At 39.5% G+C, this 22,776-nt stretch overlaps 1 protein-coding gene across 14 annotated transcripts in view; it reads right to left on the reverse strand.

Annotated features, from left to right (window-relative positions):
* Window positions 1-22,776, reverse strand: part of CFAP20DC (CFAP20 domain containing) — a 230,554-nt gene that overhangs the window by 27,209 nt on the left and 180,569 nt on the right. For 10 of the 14 annotated variants that reach the window (XM_045493399.1, XM_045493410.1, XM_045493405.1 and 7 more), the window contains 2 exons: window positions 20,287-20,348; window positions 13,314-13,754 (listed from right to left, as the gene is read on the reverse strand). In XM_045493399.1, coding sequence (XP_045349355.1) covers window positions 13,406-13,754; window positions 20,287-20,348 — 411 coding nt within the window. In that variant the 3' untranslated portion in view covers window positions 13,314-13,405. Of the gene's footprint in view, window positions 1-13,313; window positions 13,755-20,286; window positions 20,349-22,776 lie in introns of those variants that run through there. The other 4 variants (XM_045493411.1, XM_045493403.1, XM_045493402.1 and 1 more) reach the window with 1 other exon arrangement.

A 22,776-nucleotide genomic window follows, 5' to 3' on the forward strand; every position in this document is an offset into this window, starting at 1 on the left:
AAGATGCTTTATGAGCCCAAGTTCTAACCATTCTTTTGAGTTACTCATCACTGAGAACTTCTGTGTGTATGCACTTTGCAGGTATTAATAAGTCTCTGTTTTTCTTTTGTTATTTGTCTTTTGCCACTCTAATTTTCAGGTGAGCCTGGAGGGGTAGAGGGAATAAGGTTTTCCTCCCCTACAGAAGGAATATTATTTCAGATAGCAAAAAGTATTCTAAACATCTAAAAGTAAAATTAGATTTAATAATTTTATTAATTAAAAATTAATTAAATAAAAGACTATTTGATGTTAACAGCTCTAGCACAAAGTAAAGGTGATAGGTCCTCATAAAAACTCCAACCTGTTTCATACAGACTGGTCCTAAACACACAGGGAGAACGGGAACCACAGGATGGCTGATTTGAGATCATCTCTCAGAGATGGATGTTTCTAACATAACGAGCCTCTCAGATGAACAAGATAAATTCATATTTAAACCATGTTTACTAAGAGACTCTTAAATACAGAGCACAAACTGAGGGTTGATAGGGGGTGGGGGAGAGAGGGGAAAATGGGTGATGGGCATTGAGGAGGGCACTTATTGGGATGAGCACTGGGTGTTGTATGTAAACCAATTTGACAATAAATTATATTAAAAAAATAAACCATGTTTACCTGTCACTATCACTGAGAATCCATAGATATTTTCAAGCTCCTAAATGTGTAGAGAACTTTACAAGGAGTAATGGGGAGGAATGAATCAGAGAGAAGTCCATGACTTTATTTATTTATGCATTTTTGAGAGAGAGTCAGAGAGAGAGTGAGCAAGCATGAGCGTGCACAAGTGAGCAGGGGAGGGGCAGAGAGAGAGGGAGAGAATCCCAAGCAGGCTCTATGCTGACAGCATAGAGCCTGATGTGGGGCTTGATCTCACAAACTATGAGATCATGACCTGAGCTGAAATCAAGAACCAGGTGCTGAACTGACTGAGCCACCCAGGCACCCCAGAAGTCCATGACTTTAGATTGACCACCTCAACTTCTAGGATCAAGTTCCTAAAACCCAGCAAGGCTTGACTGGTCACAACATGGAATGCTAACATCTTCCTATGCTGTGTATCTGGATGAACAAGTGGCTAGGGGTGGGACTGTAGCAATAGCAATAACTACCTCCACTGCAGCAGAAAATACCTCAATAATCCAGCATGGAGCTGGACATTAGACACATATTTAGGGTACCAACATACCATAAAACTTAAGTTGCACAGTTTTTGATTTGAGCTTACATTTCCTTTTAGGCTTGCAATCTTTGGGTTAAAGTGTGCCTTTTTCCTGCCTGGAATATGGGAATACCACCCAGGCTGTCCCAGGGATTAAATGAAGCAATAATAGCCTGTGGAAACTCTCCCCCTTTGGGGCTGCTACAGAGATGGAGCCAGTAGGTGACAGATTTGGTAACAGTGTTAGTAAGTTACTAGTGTCTGAAATTACAGAAAAACTTTCACTCTTAAGCAACTTTATACAACACCTTTTCTGGAGTTACAAGACAACTACATGTTAAATGTATTATAACTAAGTCATTAGCAAATCGAGAGCAGAAAACTTTGCAACCTTCTCTAACTTTAACTAGAGAACAATTACCTTAAAATCAGAATACAAAATAAAACCATCTAAACCATTTCTACGGAATGATGGGACTTAATGCTGCAGAGAGAGTAGGTGGAGTTTAATTTAATGCTCTAATTCAGCTCTCTGGGCTTTTGTAAGGAATACCTACAAGGTATCATTTTCATCACTAAGTGTGTCAGATTATCAGATGCCATATTTATGTACTGATTTCCATTTTCCTTTCATAGTTTGGTTATTCTTTTATGTTTAGTAGTCAAATAAAACAATGATATGCTAAAAAGAAGCCTCTGTGAGGTGAATGACAAATTTAATTTTTCCCCAATGTTGGCTGGTTGCACAAGAAAAAAAGAACTGGGGAAAGTTGACAGGATCTTTGGTTGACTAGATTTATTTCCCAGAAGTTTCAGGGTGTGTTAATTGTAACATTTTGGTTAATGAAAAATATTGTGAAAGAATGCTGATAATGGGTGATAAATGGACTTTTGAACAAATACGATGGTAAAATGTTATTTTTAAAACATTGGGAGGTAATCATCAGAATTCTTTTGCTGCTTGGACCATTCTAGTGAGTAAACTGGGCTTGCCAGAAAGGACAATAGTTCTTTCGCATCCCCAAGCTACCATCATCATCATGATTGTTTATGGTGTTACTCCAGCTTCTATTTAATTTAAATATGGTCCTTGTTTAAAGAAAACTTAACATGGTAAACTGCTAAAAAGGCAGGAAGATATAGAAACATTAAAGTACCAGAAGGAGCAAACTGACTATATGAGACTAAGAATTACACTAATGGTTCTTATCGATCAATTCTTTCATTTAAGTGAAATATACACATGGAAAAGTGCACAGATAATAAATGTACAACTCAATGAATGATCCCAAAGTGACTGTAATCACCACCTGGACCAAGAATAGAAGCTTCCCTCACTCCTTCTCCTGATCATTACACTTCCTGCTCCCCAAAGGTAGCCCAGATGGTAACTTCTAACACTACCAACTAGTTGGCCTATGTTTAAATCTTTTCTGAATGGAATCCAACATGTATTCTTTAGGTGTCTAGTTTCTTTCCCTGAATATTACATGTTTGTGAGAGTAAATAGTATTCCATTGTGTAAATATATTACAAATTACTTATGCCTTCTACTATCAAAGGGGATTGGGTTGTAAACAATTTGGAGCCATCATGAATGTGCTAATGTTGAGAGAAAAGACTTTTCCCTTCCAACTTTGGTCCGGGGGTTGAACTGCAAATGAACTGACAATAGCCAGGTGAGCAGGAAAAAAGACAAAGTTCATTTCCATGTGCACACGGGAGTTGCTCATAATAAATAACTCACTGAATAGCCAGAGATAAAAGTTTATATGCCAACTTACCAAAGGGGGTGGGTTTAATGGGCAAAGTATGGAAGGCTCTGTCTGGCTTTTTATACTAATGGGAATGGGCAGTCGGTCTTCAAGGCAGCCGAATGGCAGCTGTATTTTCTGGAGGCTCGCTTTAGTGAGAGAAAGGGGGTAGAGATATGATTTCTTTCTGCATCCTCTGCTTTCACTGTAAAATAATCCTTATATCAACTCTATAGGTCTGAGTGGGTCCCCACAGTTTACATGTTTTTGGGTGCACATATGTATGCATTCTACTGGCCATACCTCTAGAAGGGTAACTTTTGAGGAAAAAGGTATGGTTATGTTCAGCTTATGTAGATGCTACCAGTTTTCCCAAGTAGCTGTATCAATTTATTCCCTCACCAGCAGTGTGTGAGAGTTCTAGGTCCTCCAGATCCTCACCAAAATTATTGATATTCTGTATTTTAGCCATTGTGATAAGGTGTAGTAGAATCAGTGTTCTTTTAATTTGCATTTCTCTGATTTTTAAAATGGCTGTGTATACTTTCATGTTTACTGGTCATTTGGATACCTTCTTTTGTGAAATGTCTGTTCAAGCCTTTTGGCCATTTTTGTTTTCTTTGGAGTGCCTCTTTTTTCTCACTGATTTGGGGTTCTTCATATATTCTAGACTTATATCTATCCTGGAACCTTTCCTGTGTTGCAAATATCTTCTTCCACTCTTGTGACATGACTTTTTACATTGTTGAGTAGTGTTCTTTATTAAGTTCCTAATTTTAATATAGTCCAATTATCAATACTTTCCTTTATAGTTACTGAAATTTGAGACATACCTTAAGACCATGAAGTTATTCTTTGAAATTGCTTTCTAGAATTTTACTGCTCAATATGGTAGTCACCAGTCACAAGTGGCTACACAGCACTTGAAATGTATCTAATCTGAATTGAGATGGGCAGTAAATAGAAAACACACACTGGATATCAAGTACTTAATATGAGAAAAAGAATGTAAAGTATCTCATTAATACAATGTTTTATCCTGATTACAGAGGGACCAACAACCAACCAGAATGACATAAAGACTCCTTTAAGCTGTAAACATTTGGGCAAATAGCACACACAAAGAAATCTCATCTGAACTTCCTTTATCTGACTAAGGCAGAGCATTTCAAGAATCAGCTGCTGTTAATCCCCCTACTCTGGGGAAGTCTTCAGTCAGGGAGGTGACTGACCTTTAGCAACTGGACATTCCAAGAAATTGCATAAACAAGCCTTATCAGAACCTTCCATCCTTTCCCACTGAAGCCCCAACCCCTCCCTGACCCCATTTATTAAGCTGATGTATAAACCTTTACCCTTGGCTGTTTGGGGGTGTGGGGTGTCTCCTTATAGAATGCTTCCACATGCATGCATATAAAACTTTTCTTCAGTTAACAGGCTGTCAATAAATTCACAACCCTCACTTCCCACCAGTCACTCAAACCTAAGTTAGTAGAGAAAAAAGCCTTCCTCCCCCAAATGACATCTGAAATTATAGTATTTTGGATATACTGGGTTATAATGTAACCAAATTAATTTTACCTTTTAATTCTTAAATCTTCCTAGAAAACTTTAAACATGTGGCTCACATTCTATTTCAACTGGACAACAGTTCTAATTGATGTTTTATTCCTCTAGATGTGATTCTTTTGCCTCTGGCAGGCAATGAGCGTAAGGTCGGAGGGCTATCGGCAATTAAGATGATTCAAAGTAAATGTGTCTTGAGGCGTGTGGGTGGCTTAGTAGGTTAAGCCTCTGACTCTTGGTTTTGGCTCAGATAGTGTTCTCACAGTTAGTGAGATCCAGCCCTTCACTGGGCTCTGTGCTGACAACACAGGGCGTGCTTTGGATTCTTTCTCTCTTTCTGCCCCTGCCTCACATGCGCTCTCGATCACGTTCAAAAATAAACTTAAAAAAAAAAAATGTGTCTTGAACTCTCCAGAAAGCTGGTCTATATCTGGTTAACTCATTTACCTGAAGTAAATCATTTACCTGAAGTACTCTGGGGTTTACTATGGCCCCTTCTCTTCAAATATCCAGAAACTCCAAAGTTTTCCCCTTAAGCCGATGAGGCTGTTGGAGGCTATTCTTGGCTCCTCAGCCTCTCAGCTTCCGCTTTCTGAAGTGGAATTTGTCCTGAGAAAAGTGCAAGGGCAGGCAGGCTGCCTCTCCTGCTTCCCTTCTCTTCTGGAGCAAGGCCCCATAAATTCTCACTACCCTGGAAGCTCTCCAATGGCTTTAATCAGATGATTCTCATATTTTGTCTGGCATTTCTGGTTGTTCTCAGAGGGAAGTTCAGTGTGAAACAACCAAGTCTGCCACTGCCAGAGGCAGAACTCCTATTAATTAATTAAAAAGTATGTCATGCATGTTATTTAATGTTGTAGGATTTTAATCACGGTTGATGTGGAGAATTGAGTTCAGAGTTCTGAAGAAGGAACAGTCCTAATTTCACTTCAGTCAAGTAAGGTTTTACAGAAGAGCAGGGATGACTTTTAGAGTAGGAGATGCAGCAAGGTGGTAGTTCCAGGGTTAGGGAGTGTCATGTAGGGCTGGGAATAGATTCTATTTGATAACCTCACTGACTAAATGAATAATAGAAATTATAGCTCAAAGAAGACACATGGATTATAAATCTCATGCTAGTTCTGATTGGTAGTATTGCCTGGAGTATGTTATAGATAAAGATTTTAAGTTTGTAGTGGTGCTCAGTGGGCAAGAGGATTGCAGTCCACTGGCAATGTCTACATTGGACAAAGGACAGGGGATAGCTGCACATGAGTGTGAATCATAATATTCCAGAAATCATATGCTATGATTGAATGATCATGCATCACAAGTATACTCTGGAACAGTTTGTAAATTAAAATAATTTAGATTCATTATGTAAAGTTTCTGAATATGCCACACCAAAATATGCAGCTTTGGCAAATTGATTGTTTTGAAGACACTTGAGAAACAATAGATTCAGGAAGGGCTCCCTGACCTTCCCCTTTCTACCTAAAAAGAAGGGCATAAAATTTCCCAGGAGCAAGGTGCCCTTTCTAGTACAAGGTACAGTTCAATCACCAGACACACCAATGACAGGAATCTACAGAACAAACCTTATTAACACAACCCTCATCTTCCAGTAGTTTCCATTCAGCTATGACCTATCTAAGGTTATAATGAAGGTCATGCAGAAACAGCATGCTTCGCACATTTATGGAAAACACTGGGCCAAGAGAGAGAATAGTTTGGGTGACAAAACTGAGATTCAGAATGATCTTGATAGTCAAGAATATTGGTTCAGATACCAGTATTTATTCCACAGCTATCTACCAAGATCCATTTTGTGTCAGATCCTAGCACAATTTTTTTTTTTTTTGTAGAGTTCCTGCCCTTTAGAGCTTATAGAATGGAGGGTGAGAACAACATCAATCAGATAATCACACAGAAATGAATAAACACTGTGAAGTTAAATGGTGCTATGAGAACACATGAATAGGGACTTGGGGGTTCCCTATGGGAAGTGGTACCTGAGAGGAAATCTAATGGATGAATAGGTATTAACCAGGCAAGGTGGAAGGCAGGGTAGGGGAAAACATTCTAGGATGGAGCAGCAATGTGAAAAGGCCCCGAGGCAGGCAGGTTTGAGAAGAGGAAAGGAGGCCAATGTAGTTAAAGCACAAATCTCCAGAGGGGAAATGATGTAAAATAAGGTTGGCCCAGTAGGCATGCACCAAGTCACCTGACCTTGCAGACCACTGAAAGATTTTGGTCTTTATCCTATGACCAATGAGAAGCCATTGAAGGGTTTTAATAGGGGAGTGACACAGTCAGATCTGTGTTTAGAAAAGGTTGCTCTGTAGGGAATGGGTATGGGTTGTGGTGAAAAAGCACATGTGAATACATAGAGACAACAATATACAGCTTATACATTATAAGGTTATAGCAATGGTCCAGGAGAAAGAGTGATAGGTGACCAAAAAGCCAAAGATAAGCCATTAGTGGGGTATGGATAGTAATAAAAAAATGAATGTGATTCGAGCCACACTGGTACATACTATGTCCTGGTCAAAGGTCTAACTGTAGTCTGAACTGTCATAGTAGCCTGTTCAGTTTAGAGAATCCCAATCTGATAAACTCAAAGGTGTCCAAAGGAATATCAGGACTATATCAGGACCGGGAATGGCAAAGTAGACTTGAAGCTGGAGAAATGAGAGACTGAAGGAGAAAATGGAACATCCAAAAAGCAATATTCAAAATTCAAGGGGTATTATGTGAAAGTGTGATGACTCAAATTATTGTTCTGGAAAGAGAACTAGGACCCAGAGGGAGAAGCTATAGGGAACCCATGTCAGCTCAGTATAAGGGCTGGTTCAGTAATGGAAGGAGCTGCCTTATGCTGGCACTGAGCCTGCCTCCCTAGTGAAGACGTGCAGAGGAAATTTTTGAAGAGACACTGGGTTAAATCATCCTTGTAATCTCTTCAAACTCTCTAGGATTCTCAGATTCTCTCAGAGTGTGAGCTTTTTTTTTGAAAATTTTACATTCCTAATATTCCTATCAACACCCCTACCATCACTATCATCCCTTTTTACCATTTAATGAAAACACACATACCAGGCCCTGTGCAGAACACTTTCACATACTTTTCATTTAATCTTTATAATAACACTGTAAGGTAGGTAGTAAAATCCAACCCCTATTTTTTAGATAATTTAATTGAGGCTTAGAGAAGTAATTTCACAAGAATACAAATCTAGCATTTTTATTCCAGAGACGGTGCTTTTAACCAATGCACCACATCACTTCCTAAAACCACTTATTCTACTATATGCCAATGAATCCCATACTGACCTCAATAATTTTAACCAATTCCTAAACCTTCAAGTGTGAAAGTATATGAAGCACCATATTTCCTATGACAAAATATATTCAATGTCAAAGCTAGTAATTGTGTCAGATAGAATAAGGCTGTTATGCTTGGTAACAAACAACCCCCAAATCTCAGTAGCTTAAAAACAACAAAGGTTTGTTTCTTGCTCATGCCAAGTGTCCATAAACAGATGAGCCCGGGAACTGTTTATCAAAGTCATTCAGCGACCAGGCTGACATGAATAACCACCATCTTGAATGTTGCTGGTAAATGTCAGAGGGAAAAAGAACTCCTCAGGATCTTACACCTACAATCAAATATTCCAGCCAGGCAACCATATGGGCCATTTTGTCCACCATACATTGGTTAGAACTGTTTGGTTAGTTGGCTCCATTCCAAACCAAGTGGACTTGAAATACAGTCCAACAATGTGCTTGGCACTGGGAGATGGGGCAATAGCTGGCAAAGGGTGTTAGTCACTGATGCAGACAGTAAACATGCAAACTGCCTTTGTCTCATACATTTCAGAGTTTCTACCAAGAAGAATATTGACTATCTCTCTACATTGGCTTGATTACGTACTCCAGGTTGAGAGTATTAATATATTAGAAGAGGGGAAATGTACAAAACATGCTGAATTCTGGTAGAAGTCTTCACTGTATATGTAAAACATAATTCGAACCATAATCATGTCTGGGATTCAAGCCCTTGGCATGCCATGTTAGTATGCTCATTTTTGTACTTGGGTTAGATACAAGTGCTTAGGCAGAAAATGTAATAGTTTATTTACTCTCTTACAAGTTTCACTGTACCTAACTATGTCAAGCCATCACTGGTGAACTGAGAGAAGATAAGAAGCAGTTCAAGCCTGACATTAGGTTTTGAATATTAAGATATTAGAATAAAAATCATTTAAACGCATTATAGATATGTTATTCTGAAAATTCTTGGCCATGCCGGTCCATCATTGTCATATTAACCAAACGTGTACTCCTCAGGTCCCAATTTGATTTATATAAAAATGCAAATCTCTTAAAAATGTTTTGCTTTCTGGTAAATATCTATAATAATATAAAATAAAACAAATAACTCATCTTATTTTTTGCTATGACTCGGAGTACTCAGTTTAAATCTGAACAACTTTTACCTGCTATCTGTAAGCCCTCTGTGATCTCAACTACAGAACTAAAAACCTGCAAAGAAAATATGAAGACAAATCAGTGGCATCTATGAAGCATTTCACTGGAAACGGTTGTTAAGGAGATAACAATTTCTTATTGTAAGTGATTCAAATGCCCAAAGAAAAAAGTAAGAGTGGTGTTTGTGTACTTAAAAACGTAATTAAAATTTGTATTACAAATGCTAGTTTAGGAAAGAACTGGTTTTAAAAGGTAATTTCCTGTAAGGTCATTGCCGTGATATTTCAGATGGTACCTTTTTCTAATTTTGAAAGCTACATATCTTAATAGAGAATGGTCCAAAATGTTTTTAAGGTCAAACTGGAAATATGTTGATGATTTAAAAATGCAAGCAAAGTGCTTTATTATATTATACTACCAGAGTGTTATTGTAGTTTAAAAATATCATTAAATCAGCACAAACCCGCACTTATCATTTCCTGCACATTTTTCACACTGAGCTGCCTTCTGACTATGAGTAATCTGTTAATCTGCTCTTCGCCTCACAATCCGTCAAAGTGACAGATTCATTCCCTTCTCTAATACATAATATCTTCATTTACTGTATGCCTTGCTGCGACTTGCTTTTTTGCTAGCACTGAAATTTAGAAAATCACAAGCAAATTTAGAGCATGTCACAAGGGTGGTTGTTCTTGTTTGTTTCCCATTTCTTCCATTACTCCAACAGGAGAAACTACAACTTTTCTGGACTCTTAATGGGAGTTAATAGTGTTTCCAAAATGAAGGCAATCTCAGGTTTCAATAAAAGTGTTAAAGAGGTCAGATAAGGGCAAATGGTAAACACAAGGTAAGTGTACCCTTCGCCACATGAAAACACTGACCATAGTGGAATTTTCTTCCAGTGCTAGTGGACAACAAATAGATTTTCACCTTTGGGCCTCACCCCTAGGCGTAAAGAAAAAAATATATATCATTTACAAAAAAAAAAAAAAAGAAAGAAAGAAACTGACATTCATTTAGTAGTTAAGGGATGAATTTCTCCCTGCAAAAGACAGGCCTTCATTAGCATAAACACCAGCATTTACTTGAAGGCCACATTGTGATTTTATTTAAGCTGAAACCTTCACTTTTTAGCATGACGTTGACTGACCTCAGACCAGGCCAGATCTCAGGTTTCTTGCTCATTGCTATTTTGATAATACAAACGGTTCTGCTGTTTCAAAACTGTTCCCTATTAATTCAACAAAATAATGCTATGCTCCCCTTTTCCCTTGCTTTGGTTCAGTTGTTTATTACTCTATAAAGTCTGCAAATAGAGTGACTTAAGGACTGAAAAATAGGCGAACATGTAAAATTCCAGCTAGTTTCATCTTTAAATAAGAGATAAAGTACATCCTCTACAAATCACCCTTCGGCTTCACTTGTTACTGATACAAGCATTCACACACTAAAACAAAGGTCACTACTGTTAACCTCAAAAGTCAAAAGCAAGGAAGATGTTTACAGCAAAATATGAGCAGTAGCCTTCTAATAGGTTCTGTTTCAGCACAGACATAATTTTTTTTCCATGCGTTTTCATCCAACACCCAACAGCACTTTCTTGTCCTGAGCACCAAATTGCATCTGATTTGTCTTAATGGATGGCAAGGGAGCGAAAGGCTTTTAAAAATCAATGGACAAGAAAGAGTCAATAGAACAATAATGTTAGTGTTAATTCAATCAAATCAGCTGAACGTTGTTTGCCTTTTCTCCTTTAAGTCATTTTGAACGGGACGGACGTTTGACTCATGTGGTATTTATCATACTGAGTGAGTTTTTATGTGGTAATGAACAGCAAAATATGAAGCTGTAAACTCGGGTAAACATAATATATTGTTAGAGTGAAAATGTGTGTGTTTTAACATTAATCAATTTCAAAGTGTAATGTTTTTCATTAACAAGTGAAACAAAATAATTACTGGGAAGAAGTAGAACCCACTGCCAACAAAAACAGTTTGTGAGTAGGTGCAGGTTTGGAAGAGCTGTGACTTCTCCGTGACAGGCTAGGGGCTCACCCCCACACATAAAACATTCACACCCCGCCTCGAGGACATGCAGCGCTGGGGGGCCATGACTTCATGGAGGGCACGAGAAAATCGCCTCTCCAAGGCACTGTGCACATAGTAGGTGCACGTGAATGTTGCTGAAGGTCTGAACTGTGCATGCTTTCAGTCCTCTCCTACTGTAGTAGGGTTCCTTGTTTAAATAACAAGGAGAGTATTCTGCACTGGGTTGCAAGATGAATGATGAGACAGTGAGTCTATGGATGTGACGGGCTATGGCCATTTAACCATAATTACGGTCTTCCATTTCTTCGGTTCATGTCATTACCCTGGACCTCAGCCTACAATCCCCTCCCTTCCCCCTCAGACAGAAGAGAGGTGAATGTTATAAACTGGAATTAGTACTTCGACTTTTTAAAGGTGCTCATTACTCTAGAAGGGAAAGCTGAATCTTTTAATTAAAAGTTGAAACGGTAACATGTTAGAATGGTAAATAATTGCTTTGGTAATTACCTTCTTTACATTGGACCCTGGGCCAAAGGTAATCTGAGTTCATCATCCGGATGGATAACAGTGACTGGGGAGGCCTGGGTGACCGCAGGAGTTCTTCATTCTGCTAGTTAAAAATGCTAAGAGTCTTCAGGGATCCATCACTTCAGGATTAATTTGGGGAGGTGAGCGGTAGAAGATGCAATTTGTTGTTCTAGACTCTTACGGAAATGGGTTTCTTGAGTTTGCAATTTTGGAAAATACGACAATTACTAAAATGCTGATGAGTATTTCCCTAGCCCTCATGGCTTAAGATTCTCTCATGGAGTACAAGTGAACTCAGGTTGATATGCCAAGTCCCGTGGGCCCAAGAGAGATCTGGTCTGAGAGCAAGCAGACATTTCAACTGAGAAACTGAAGAATGGGGTCGGCAGATGCCCAGGCAGGCAGGGCCAGAATGAGCAAGCAGAGCCAAGTGAAGAAAGAGAAGTATTGTTCAGGTGTGCAGGGGTGCCAGCCAGTTAGGGCCTGGGACAGGGTGATGGGAGCAGGTGTGCAATCTGAGCTAACAGGCTCTGGTAGGATAATAACAGAGCCAGACTCAAAGTGGGTTGGGCATGTGCCAAGGGAGGAGGAAGGAGAAGTGATGGGGCAGTGGACCACCAGCTGCCCAGCTCTGTTAGTGAACTGCTGGAACCCAAAGGGAAGGGTATCCCCGAAGTTATGCCTAGGAGTGGTGCTAGGGGCAGAGGGGTCAAAGGCGAGAAGCAAAATGATTCTCAAGGGATTTGGCTTAATACCAGTGCCTTTAGCTGGACTGTTCTCCAGGGTAGGGCCACTCTGAGCTGGGCCTTTGCTGTAGACCAAGGAGGGCAGGGGCCCAGCTGGGTCTCTTTGTATCATGTGTTTGTTTTTTTTTAATTTTTATTTATTTTTGAGAGAGAGAGAGAGAGAAAGAGAAAGAGAGAGATTGAGAGACAGCAAGAGTAGAGGAGGGGAAGAGAGAGATGGAGACACAGAATCTGAAGCAGACTCCAGGCTCTGAGCTGTCAGCACAGAGCCTGATGTGGGGCTTGAACTCACAAACGTGTGAGATCATGACCTGAGCCGAAGTCAGTTGCTCAACTGACTGAGCCACCCAGGCGCCCCTGTATCATGTGTTTTTAAAGTCTGTTGAAAAGCTTCAACCAGTGGACTGAAAACCTCTTGGGGAGCAGGAAGGGCAGGAGTCCCTTGAATTTATTTTATTTTATTTAAAAAAAAATTTTTTTTTAACGTTTATTTATTTTTGAGACAGAGAGAGACAGAGCATGAACAGGGGAGGGGCAGAGAGAGAGGGAGACACAGAATCGGAAGCAGGCTCCAGGCTCTGAGCCATCAGCCCAGAGCCCGACGTGGGGCTCGAACCCACGGACTGTGAGATCGTGACCTGAGCTGAAGTCGGACGCTCGACCGACTGAGCCACCCAGGTGCCCCTTTCTTTTTTTTTTTTTTTTTTTTTTAATTTTTAGGAGTCCCTTGAATTTAAAGGGCACAAGATCCATAAGCTCAAGTCCTCTCTCTGTTTCTCTATGTACCTTTTTGCTTCTTTTCCGCATACATGTCTAGATTCAGTTAGCCTGGTGAGGATTAGGCACATCTTCTGCAGCAGGGGCAACCCAAGCACATTTCTTTCAAGTGGCACCTGGCTCCACAAAATCTGTATTTGTGTAGGCAAATACAGACAAGCAATTTCCAATAAGAATACAGAAAAAAACACAGGAGTTCAATTTCAGAAAACTGTCTCTGTTTAAAGGTTTAAAATGATACTTTATTGGAGACTTTAGATTGTGGCTATCTTCTAAGGGCTCATCTAAAACAATTTCATGAGATTTCATTTGCTACATGTAGGAACAGGGCCAGGTCCCACTGGCCCTCAAGGGAGGAAAGTATGTAGGTGTTTCTTTCTGGGTTCCAGCTAGTAGTTCAATCCATGGTGAGGCAGCTGGTGTAGGGAGATGGGGAAATTCATTTTTGTGAGATTCAATACATATTTCTTGAGCGTCTCCTCTGTGCTTGGCACTGTTTGACGAGCCAGGGATATAGTGAGCAGGAGAGATAAAGTCCCCAGACCCAAGCAGTTTACATTCCAGTGTATTCTGGAGGTGTGTGTGTGTGTGTGTGTGTGTGTGTGTGTGTGTGTGTAGACAAGAGGCAAACAAGCAAGAAGATACCAGGTGGTGAGGAGCACTGTGGTAAAAACAAAAACAAAAAAGATGATGTCATGAGGCTGACAGGACAGGGGCTATTTTAGGTTGGCTGCTAAGGAAGGACCTCTCTGAGGTGATGGCATTTAGATGGAGCCCTGAATGACAGAAGGAAGATGCTATCTAGGGTCTTTTCTAGCGTAAGGGAACTCCAAGCAGAGGGGCCATCTCATGCAAATCTCTTCAAGTGGAAGCAAGCCTGGAGTGTCCAGGAAAAAGGGACATGGCCATGGTGTTTGATACACAGTGAACACGGTTCACAGGGGTATGAGACATGGTCTGGGTGGTGGGCACTGAGGGTGGGGAGCACGATCTGATCCTAAGAGCAGTGGGCAACGTTTGGGAGGTTTTGCATGAGGCCATGCTTGGCTCAAGTTTAGATGTGATGCCACTATTCTGGCTGTTGATTGGGGACAGAGTGTAGGGGCTGAAGGAGCACAGAAAGCAGGTGGGAAGCCATGGCATTTGTCCAGGTAAGGGGTGAGGGCAATGGGAGCTGGGATTGCAGCGGCTGGATCTGGTGTCGCTTTGGTGGAGGGATCACCAGGAAACCTGCTGGGGAAGGACATGGAGTGGGTCAGGGTGAGGAAGCAGGGAGCACTCTTGGTTTCTGCCTTGAGTAAAAGGGGGATGATGGTGCATTTTCTGAGATGGGGAAGAAAAAAAAAAGATGTGTAGAGGGAGAGAAAGCCAATGCTTGGATTCGAGGTATGTGCTAGAGATCCAAGTGGATATCTGTGAAGTTGGCAGCTTGGATAGATGAATCTGGAATTCACGGGAGGGTCAGGGCTGGACATATAACTTTCAGAGTCATTAGAATATGGAAGGCATTGGAAGCTATTATTAAATAGCTTGTATAAATAATACCTAGTATACCACATATTAAAGATTAGGGCCTTTCTAATGGTGTCTAGGGATCTCTGGTCAGCAGGGAGTGGAACACGCATGGAAATTAGATTTAAACTCTATCCAAACAAGAACCTCTCCTAAAAACACAGTGTTATCCTGCTTATGAATAAAGTAATACCACTGTCATCCTATTTTCAGGAGAGGAAAGGGTAATTCTTGCCAAGATGTAGGGAAAAAATTTGACATTTAACTTGTTAACATTCAGGATGAAGATTTTCATTTCTCAGTGTTATCTGGGCATACTTCTACTCTGCTTCCCTCAACTCAAATCCTGATGGAGCTCCTACCCAAGCCAGTCCGGCTGAACAGCACCAGGAGAGAGAACATGATGCCATCCTGCCCTCAGGGAATTTGGAGCTCCAACAGCAATGATGGTCAAGGAGCTTCAACCAGTCTGGGGGCTCTGAGGACCCAGAATCTCTGTCCTCAGATGAGCGGGTGTGAATTTCTGGGGATGGGAGTATGAAATGAGAGTCGCTGATACAGACAGGTTTTCTGAAGCTAACAAGAGAAAGGATGCAACTAAAAACTGGTGCCTTTGGTTTTATCCACGGATCCTTAAGATGTAATGCAAAAATGCAGATAATCGAAAACAACGGTTAACACAACTAGTTTAGAGAAACTGCACAGCTAATCAGGAAATCCTTTGTTGTGCTTTGGTCTGAAGGAGAAACATTTGCTAAAAATCCAACTTACTTGTTTTAAAATGATTCAAACTTAATCATTTGAGGAGAAACATGGCATGCAAGTTCTGTATTTAATTTTATTTATTTATACATTTTCTCTCTTTTGTGTTGGTGGGGAAAAAAGGCTTAAGCAACAGAGCAGCATATCAGACGTGAGTCCTGACAACTGGAGAGAAAAGAAAAATGAAGCCACTGCGATCGGTCCAGAGTAGTACTTGTAGGTTACGATGACAGGCCAGCTTGCCTCAGTCAGGCTGGCTGAGCCAGCGTGAACTGCGGTCAGTGGTTATTAATCATTTGTCAAAGTCCGCAGGGCTTTATCATCTAATTATAGTTATAAGTATGTTTATATTACACAAACATGTGGCAAAGCTGCAAAGGATTCAAGCCTTAACACAATTGGCAGTGACATTTAAAAAAAAAAAAAAACTACAGATAGGTGATAAATCATAAAGCAAACACTTCAGAAAACCATGCCATTCATTACTGTTTGGGCATTCAGGAATTATTTTCTAAACTGTTTATTTCTATAAACATTGAGAACCTTACAGAGCCTTTGACTACCTTCCCTCCTCCCCCTAATTTTCCAATGAGTTGTAAACATACCAAGTATAATCATCATTTGAAATGAAAGACTGGTTATCGACTCCATCCACATGAACAGACAACCAGAATATAATCACAGCTTATTTTATAAAACCCATTTCTGAACAAAAATATCTCAAACTGTTCTGAAGAATCTACATAAACACATAAATGGATGTGCCTAAGGGACAGCTGTAAACCCCACAAACCAATAGATGGCATTTTACAATAAATGACTTAAGACTGCAAACAGCATTCGTTTGGTAGCAGGTAAGTTTACATGCTAGGAAACATTTCTCAACATGAATGAACTGTGAAATTGTTTCCTCCTACCCAACACGCCTCTAAACTGTATTGGATTATGTTAGCTATGTCTGCACCTTGTCATAGAGGCTGTCACGGTCTCAAACGGCAGTGTGGGTGGACACTGGGGGTGAGGGCCCCAGAATCTGAGATGCTGCCTTTAGGAAAATCTAGACACAAGGGGATAGGATGAGGTGAACCATGTGTATTTCAATTCCTAGACTGTGAATTTCTCAGGAAATGATCACCATTGTATCCCCACTCCATCCAATGTCAAGCATTGCCCTGTGAGTGCAAGTAGATTCTTATACTCTGAGGAAAACAATCTATGAATATATGTAGTGTTTTAGCTATTGGCATCCTAGAGTCAACTCTTCAAAACCCAAATTTGTCTGCTTTGTGGACTGCATGCTATCTTTAACCTTAATCAGAAGCACATAAAACTAAGAAGGTAGTTATGTCGCAGAGATAAGAATCTTCCCAGAGCAAAATGTAAATGAAAGACTTTGGAGATATTGATCGTTCTGTTACATTAATTAAGCTAATTGGAAACTGACTCTCTAAATATATGTATGTGCGCGGGTACGAGTATGGGTATGAGAATGAGTGTGGGTACAAATCTTAGGTTCTTAGGTCTCTGGAGTAGCTGCAGACAGGTCACTGAAGCTGGTGTGGCCACTTCCCGTCCCACAGGGCACCTGCATGCTCTCTCGATGCACCTGCATCCATATATGTCCCCTTCCCCATCATGTTTGCATTACTCTGACCACAACTGCACTTAATTCAGGAAATGAAGAGACTACTTGCCTCTTGTATGTTGTTTAGAGCCTTTGCAGGCAGAACTTTCAATCTGGGATTCAGGTTAGATGCTTGTTTATCCAAGGGGCAGACTTGGAAACTTGTCTTTTCATTTCTTATATTTTTTTTCCATCTTCATTATCAGTATCATTTAAATTTAAAGTTTAATTTTAAAGTTTTGTGTTTAGGGTCTAGGTGTGAGATCTATTTGTAAGAAATGTAGCAAATACAAACCTTAAAAGAATCATAGTTTTCTATTTTAAGTTAAATTACATGTATTACAGGATTCAATTTATCCCATTTTTATATGATCATCTATGCTGACCTTATAATTTTATCATTGTCTTTATTTATGGTCCAATAATGTCTTTCTGCCAATTCTTCCAAGCTGATGGATTTATGGAGCCAAGAGCCAAACCATGTAATCTGCAAGTTTTTTGAACAACTAAACAATAATTTTCTAGAAAACTGTTGGATAACCTGCTGGCAAATGGGGTTGGCAGCATTTTACTTTTTGCTTTGGATTTTGGCTTTTTATTTTATTATGTAAAAATGTAAATTACTTTTCCCTAAATGAATGAACATTTAATTGGCTAAATAAAATATGCTGTATGTTAGGTTGGTGAATTTTCCTATGTTATATCTTTGGGAATCAAATATTAAAAGAGATGTTTAAGGTTATATATTACTACATCTAAACACTAATTAATCCAACATTATGAGATGTATTTTCTACATAGGGCAGTGTCCCTCTGATGGTAGAACTGGGTTTCTTACATAAAGTCTATAATGAATCTCATCAAAGCCACAGAATCAGGAACCTGGAAGTGACCTAAGAGAGCATGTAACTCAAATCCTTTCTTTTAAATACGTGTTCATATTATTGGTGAGGTCTGAGCGGGTTGGGAGGCTTGTCTGAGATCATATGCTGGGTTAATAGCAGTTTTAGGATGAGAGTTAGGTCCTCCTTCTCCTTTTATGGAAACAAAAGCCTCCACTTTCTAACACACCTTCGTCTCACTTTTCATTTGTTCAGATTTATAAATTCTGACTACTTATAATTTGGATTAACATTGGATTTCCAGTTACCTTAAAAGTTTACTCATACACAGATAAAATGTTTATGAGCTGAAGGATTGTAAGAGACACATTTTACATGTCAAGAGCCAACTGATTTTCAGAATGTTAAAACATCTTTTTACATACACTGAAATTACAACCTCAATTTTGAACTCTGTATTATATCTACTTATGATAGTGGCAATTCCCCCTACTAGATAACATGAGAGAATGACCAGATCATGTGTATAGACCAGCAACACTGAGAAGTGATTACTAATGAAGAACATTTACTCTGCCTATGTCAATATTCTGGGCCCCATTAAAAGTCCTATAAACCATGTAGGTGGTCTCCTGTCAGTTTTACATGGCTTGGTTGGCTGTTCATTGCTGATTGGACCAACAGTGGATACTTGGCCCAAGCTAGGCCAATCACATTCTCTCTCCTGGAAAGTAGGAATTGTCAGGCTGGGCATGTACTTTGAACTGTACTTTGAACTGTAATACATAAACTCAAGAGCTGTCAGACAGCCCTATGTGACTGGAAACAGAGAAACCTGGTGCTTTGAGACCAGAATGGAACAGACAGGAAGAAGCAAGCAGAGATGAAGTGAGGAAATGCCTGGCTGCCTCTCAGTGTTCCAGCACCATACCCTTCCTGAGGCCTGGCTGCCCTTGGGTTCCAGGAGACAGCCCTGTATTCTTACTTGAAAAATCCTCCCTTTCTCTGTCTTTGTCTGTCTCTCTTTTAATACTAGCTAAGTTGTTTTTGATATGTTCAACCAATGAGTCTTAATTCAGATACTCTGAAATAAACTTTACACTTTAGAGCCAGAGCTACCGTACTATCACTGGTGTTTTGGTCCATTCCATGGCGATGGGACCTCTTACAGTATAGGTGAGAGGGCTTGATAATGAGATTCGTTATAATAACCAAGATCCTGTGGGTAGAGCTCAAGATAGACTGACTTTCAATAAATCCCTAATATTTAATAAATAGTGATAAAGTGATAAGGATTTGTACTGATAAATTTTTTTTAGTTTAGAAAATCACTTAATACTACATATATTTCAAAACACAAATTCAGATTTGCTTGCTTTAGTGAGCCTAAAATAATAGGTTTTGAGAAAGAGAGAGAGAGAGAGATGTGCATGTGTGAACATGAGTGGGGAAGAGGGGCAGAGAGAGAGAGAGGGAGACAGAGAGGATACCAAGTAGGCTCAACGATATCACCTCAGAATCTGCCGTGGGGCTTGATCCCACCAACCATGAGATCATGACGTAAGCGGAGCTCAAGATTTGGACGCTCAACCAACGGAGATACCAGATGCCCCAATAATGAGGTTTGTCTATATTGACAAATGATGCATAATGTCAATGACATTTTTGAAATAATGAAATAGTTTTGAGATTATTAGCTTTTGAAATTTGAAAACAAGAGAATGGCCTTTGAACTGATACAAGCTATCTTGATAAATTTAAAGGGACCAGATAGTACAAAAAAATTCATGCCTAAAATGTACTAAACATTACATACCAATTAAAATCAAGTATCTATGCAAATAGAATAATATGAAATAAATTAACACTTAAAGAGAGTTCACTGTGTGCCGAAAACTGTGCTATGAATTTTTCATGTATTCATTCATATGATTATCCCAAGAGTAGGGGGTAATTATTATGCCTGGGTGACCTTGAGTTAAATGGCTTGCTCAAAAATCTTACAGCTAGTAAAAGACAGAGGTGTCACTTAAACCCAGGTAGACTGTTAACCATCACACCACATTCTCAATAACAAAAAGTAGATTGAACTTAGACTCCTAAGGAAAATAAATCTGGAAGTTCTTTGGAAGTTTTGGAAAACAATTTTGGGAAAACAAGAAAAATGCACAATCTTTAAAAAACATTTTTTTAGTGTTTACTTATTTTTGAGAGAGAGAGAGAGAGAGAGAGAACAAGCAGGGAAGGGGCAGAGAGAGAGGGAGACCCATAATTTGAAGCAGGCTCCAGGCTCTGACCTATCAGCACAGTCTGATGTGGGGCTTGAATCCATGAGCTGTGAGATCACGACTTGAGCTGAAGTCGGATGCCGAACCGACTGAGCCACACAGGCACCCTGCACAATCTTTTAAATAATTTTTTTAAAGGACACTTAGCTTATTAATGATTCTTACCGGGGATTAGAAGGAGAAGGTGGATTCATTTCTTGCTGATAATGATGACCCTGGTTGACGGGCTGTAAAAGAAAAACATTTGTGAGGTGCTAATCAGTGTTGTGTTCTTTACATATACTTTCACATGCACTCTCAGTGCTGTCATTTTTTCCTGAGGGACGATCTGCAAGGAGGGGCTGTTTATTTTACAGAAGACTCAAAGGCTGTTTTGGGAGATCCAGCAAATAACACGGTGGTACACATGAGAAAAACACATGTTATTTTAATGGCCAGTCACTGCACTAGATCGCATTTATGGTGTAAAATTCACACGTGGAATCTTCCTCCCTGTGGAATTTTTACACTGTTAACATTCATTGATATTTCCAGCTACAGTAAAATAGAAGATATTTCATGGAGCTAATGTTGCACAGCAAGTATCAGCAATAACTCAGAGACCCAGAGATAGGGAATATATATTTATATCTCAATGTTAGCAAGTTTGCAAGGATAGCCTGAATGTTCACTAATGGAATTACACATGTAAATCTTAGGTCAAGGTGGTCATTTTCCCCAAGTGCATAATAAAACCTCAAGCACTAATCAGTAAAGTGGAAAAAAAACCCCAAAAAACAAAATGGTGCCAATACCTAAGAAAAATATGAAATCCCAACTTTTCCCTCCACAAGAAACATTTAAATTACTATTTCAAAGCACCACTAAACTACCACATCCCCAAATAAGCCTTAAACTTTTGCCTCCAATGGAATCTGATGTTTTTCCTTGGTTCTATAAAGGGAGACAATTCCACTATATCTCTTTTTGAACATCAGCTTGCAGTATTTTTCTCATGTGGTTAACAACCATGTAATTCTAATACAAAAAACATTTTTTAACATTCTCATTTTATTACAAGCTGGAATTTGGTATATATTTTTGAATTGCATTTAGAGGATCTCCATTACTTCCTTACCCAACAGCGTTGGTGTTAAGCCTTTTTCACCCATAACGTGGCCCCACAGGGCTGACTCCAACTGAGGGAAACAGTACAGCAATGGTGCCTGTACATACAAAGCACATATTCCTTATTTTCCACATACTTCTTATTTTAACGGGTCCTAAAATATTAAAGATGTGGGTCATGGGAATTCTTTGGAGTAAACTGTCTCCCTCTATAAATAATCTCTTGGAAGTGTTCCTTTAATTTAAATCAAACACCCTGTCTGATAATCACAGTCACTTAGCCTGACTCTCTGTGATGCACCATGAATTTAAATGCACTCAGATACTTTGGTAATTGAACCGATATCAATGCATCACCATCTCAGTAATAAGAAACAACAGCTGGGAAAACAGTGGAAGGAAAAACATGTCATAAGACATATTTGATCTCACTGGAGAAATAAGACTTCCAGCAATTTGCAAGTGAAATTTAGTTTTATGATTTAGGCTTTATTATTTCACAGCAGAGAAAGGAATTAGCAAGCAAAGGGCCTAACGGGTTCTCTAGAGCATCTCACATGGTTGCAGAAATACTCTTGATAATCTGTTCATTGGTATTCGTCCAGTATTTCAGCTGTACTCGGCCTCCAGTGAATGGGCCTCCCCTGATTTACTTCCAGAGGCCTTTCCATAACTCTCTAAGTACCACAGTGCTGATATTCAGCAAATTTCCATCTTCTCAATTTTATACCATTAATTCTATTTACACCTGTCTCCAACCCCCTTATTCCAAATGACTTACTCCACCCTCTGGAGAATAGAAACGGCTACAGAATCCTATCTTGTTTGTGACTTAGCTCTCACTTAAGACTACACAGACTGACCCTTTCCACATCTGCTCCTGTCTATATAAAAAAACTGATCCAGTGATACAAGGAGTGAAAAAGAACACAGTCAACAAAAGATTCCCATGAATAGTGGTTTCTTAGTGTTAGAAAACAAACAAACAAAATAACTAGTGGAAATGTTTTGAAGTAGTAAAGATTGCTGATGGGAATGGACAGAAAGGTAAAGGAAAAAAATTCAGTTAAAATAATTGTAGGGTGATGGAACTCGGTCTGAATACCTGATTCCTTAATTTAACTTTTAGTATTGAAAGCGAATTACCAAGTTGTCACCCCTAGATATTTTATTCAATAACCAACTTCAATTTAGTGATGGCATATCATGGCAGAGCATTCTGACTTACACACATAACTGCTATGAACTGACTTCTACACCCCCAACGCTAGTGACTCCGTCTGGGAAGGAAGCACATTTTGTTTTGGGGTGGGTCCCAAAACCAGGTGGCCTCAATTTCCTTTCTCTGTACATGTCTCCCTATTGCATGATCAGACTCAGGGACTGGAAAGGATCATGGCAATGATGCAGCTAAAAAGCCCCTCCAAGATATTTCAATTCCCGTAACTTTGCTTTGATGCTTTGAAAGGGCAGCGCTTTCACTAGCGTGAGGTCTTTTTGTTTTCCTAGATTCAAATCAGAATGAATGAGAAAGTGCCTAATGGTTTC

The sequence above is a fragment of the Leopardus geoffroyi genome, chromosome A2 (assembly GCF_018350155.1).
Source record: "Leopardus geoffroyi isolate Oge1 chromosome A2, O.geoffroyi_Oge1_pat1.0, whole genome shotgun sequence".
Taxonomy (NCBI): Eukaryota; Metazoa; Chordata; class Mammalia; order Carnivora; family Felidae; genus Leopardus; species Leopardus geoffroyi.